The sequence below is a fragment of the Rhagoletis pomonella genome, unplaced genomic scaffold (genome assembly GCF_013731165.1).
Source record: "Rhagoletis pomonella isolate Grant_MI unplaced genomic scaffold, Rhpom_1.0 Rhpom_scaffold_00441, whole genome shotgun sequence".
In the NCBI taxonomy this organism is placed as follows: Eukaryota; Metazoa; Arthropoda; class Insecta; order Diptera; family Tephritidae; genus Rhagoletis; species Rhagoletis pomonella.
In genome coordinates, this window is record NW_023458995.1 from 393 (window position 1) to 1,892 (window position 1,500).

At 43.3% G+C, this 1,500-nt stretch overlaps 1 protein-coding gene across 1 annotated transcript in view; it reads right to left on the reverse strand.

Annotated features, from left to right (window-relative positions):
• Window positions 1-577: 577 nt before the first annotated feature.
• Window positions 578-1,500, reverse strand: part of LOC118750890 — a 1,278-nt gene continuing 355 nt past the window's right edge. Inside the window, exon 2 of the mRNA XM_036485620.1 lies at window positions 578-1,441. Within this exon, the coding sequence (XP_036341513.1) occupies window positions 578-1,441 (864 nt within the window). The remainder of the gene's footprint in view (window positions 1,442-1,500) is intronic.

Consider the following 1,500-nt stretch of genomic DNA (forward strand, 5'->3'; position numbering starts at 1 on the left):
TATCTCAACAATGTGAGTTGTTTTGTCATTAAATTCAATTTGTTGTTATATATGTATACATTTTTGTTTTTTCGGTTAATACTTAATGTGAGTGTTTTTTTGTATTTTTGTATATTTGTTGTAACAGATAAAATAAATACTACCCCTGAGGATGCTAAAAAAGTTTTAGCGAAACGTCGGGCGAAACGTCGCGTAAAATAAATATTGACTTTTGATTTCTGCGTAAAATGACATGCTGTGCCGAACAGTGCAAAGTATGCATAACTGAGCCTAAATGATTGTGGTATTCAGAGATGTCTGTTTTTTGTTTTGCTTGAATACAGGCCCAGCGGAATGGTAGCGCGAACTGCTAACCACTACACTATAGCTGCAGCGATTTCGCTAAATACCAAAAAACCCAACTTACAGTGAGTGGTTAAGTCATGCAAACGTAATCGGGAGTTTGTTGACCATAAACAACTTTCTATTTACATTATTATTATTATTATTATTATTAGTACGTCGGGTATACTCGCGCTGCGACCTAAAAGATCTATTGTGCTAAACCCTGATTGTGGTCACTCCAACCTTAGGCTATTCAAGAAATTAAGCACATTGGAGGGTGCCGTGTTCCAAATCTTGGATGGAGAAGACAATCGTTCCCCAGGTGCATCAGTCTGCTATTCATGATACGCGGGCAGTCACACAGAATGTGCTCCGAGGTTTCCTCCGCCAGCCCACAGAACCTGCAGTCCGTCTCTACAGAAAGCCCCATTTTGTTTAGATGGTACCTTAACTTGCAGTGTCCTGTCAGGTAGCCTGTAATAGTCCTAAGACCCTCCCGGCTGAGTTCACGGAGTCTTTCTGAGTTCCTCTTGGAAGGAGTTATGAATTTCTTTGATTGTCTCATTCCCTTTGACTTACGCCAGTGGGCAGCAATCTGAGATTCCTCCCTACTCCTAAGTAGTTCTGCAGTGTATCCTATAGATGTACCACAGAAAGGCTCGGGACCATGCATTCGCGTTTGGGCCCCACGTTTTGCGAGATAGTCAGCCCTTTCGTTGCCTTCAAACCCTTCATGCCCAGGGACCCACCACAGCGTAACTCTATTATGGGCTCCTAGGCTATTCAGAAGAGTTTTACAACTGTCCACAAGCCTTGATGTCGTTTTAAATGAGTCTAAGGCCCTTAGTGCTGCCTGGCTATCCGACATAATATTTATTCTGGCCCCGTTTGTCCTTCTCCGAAGACATTCTCGAACACAGACTTCGATTGCGAAGATCTCCGCCTGGAATATGGTTGGGTATGAGCCCATTGGCAGACTTTTCTGGAACCTTGGTCCAAGCACGCCTGCCCCAGTACTCCCGTCTTCCATCTTTGATCCATCGGTATACCATACTTGGGACCCTTTGTCAATCATAGATATTATCGCTTTACAGCAGTCCCTTTCAGGAATTCTGACCTTGTAGGGCTTATCAAAGGATAATTTCGGTAGCATGATATCTGTGAGCTTGATAGCGG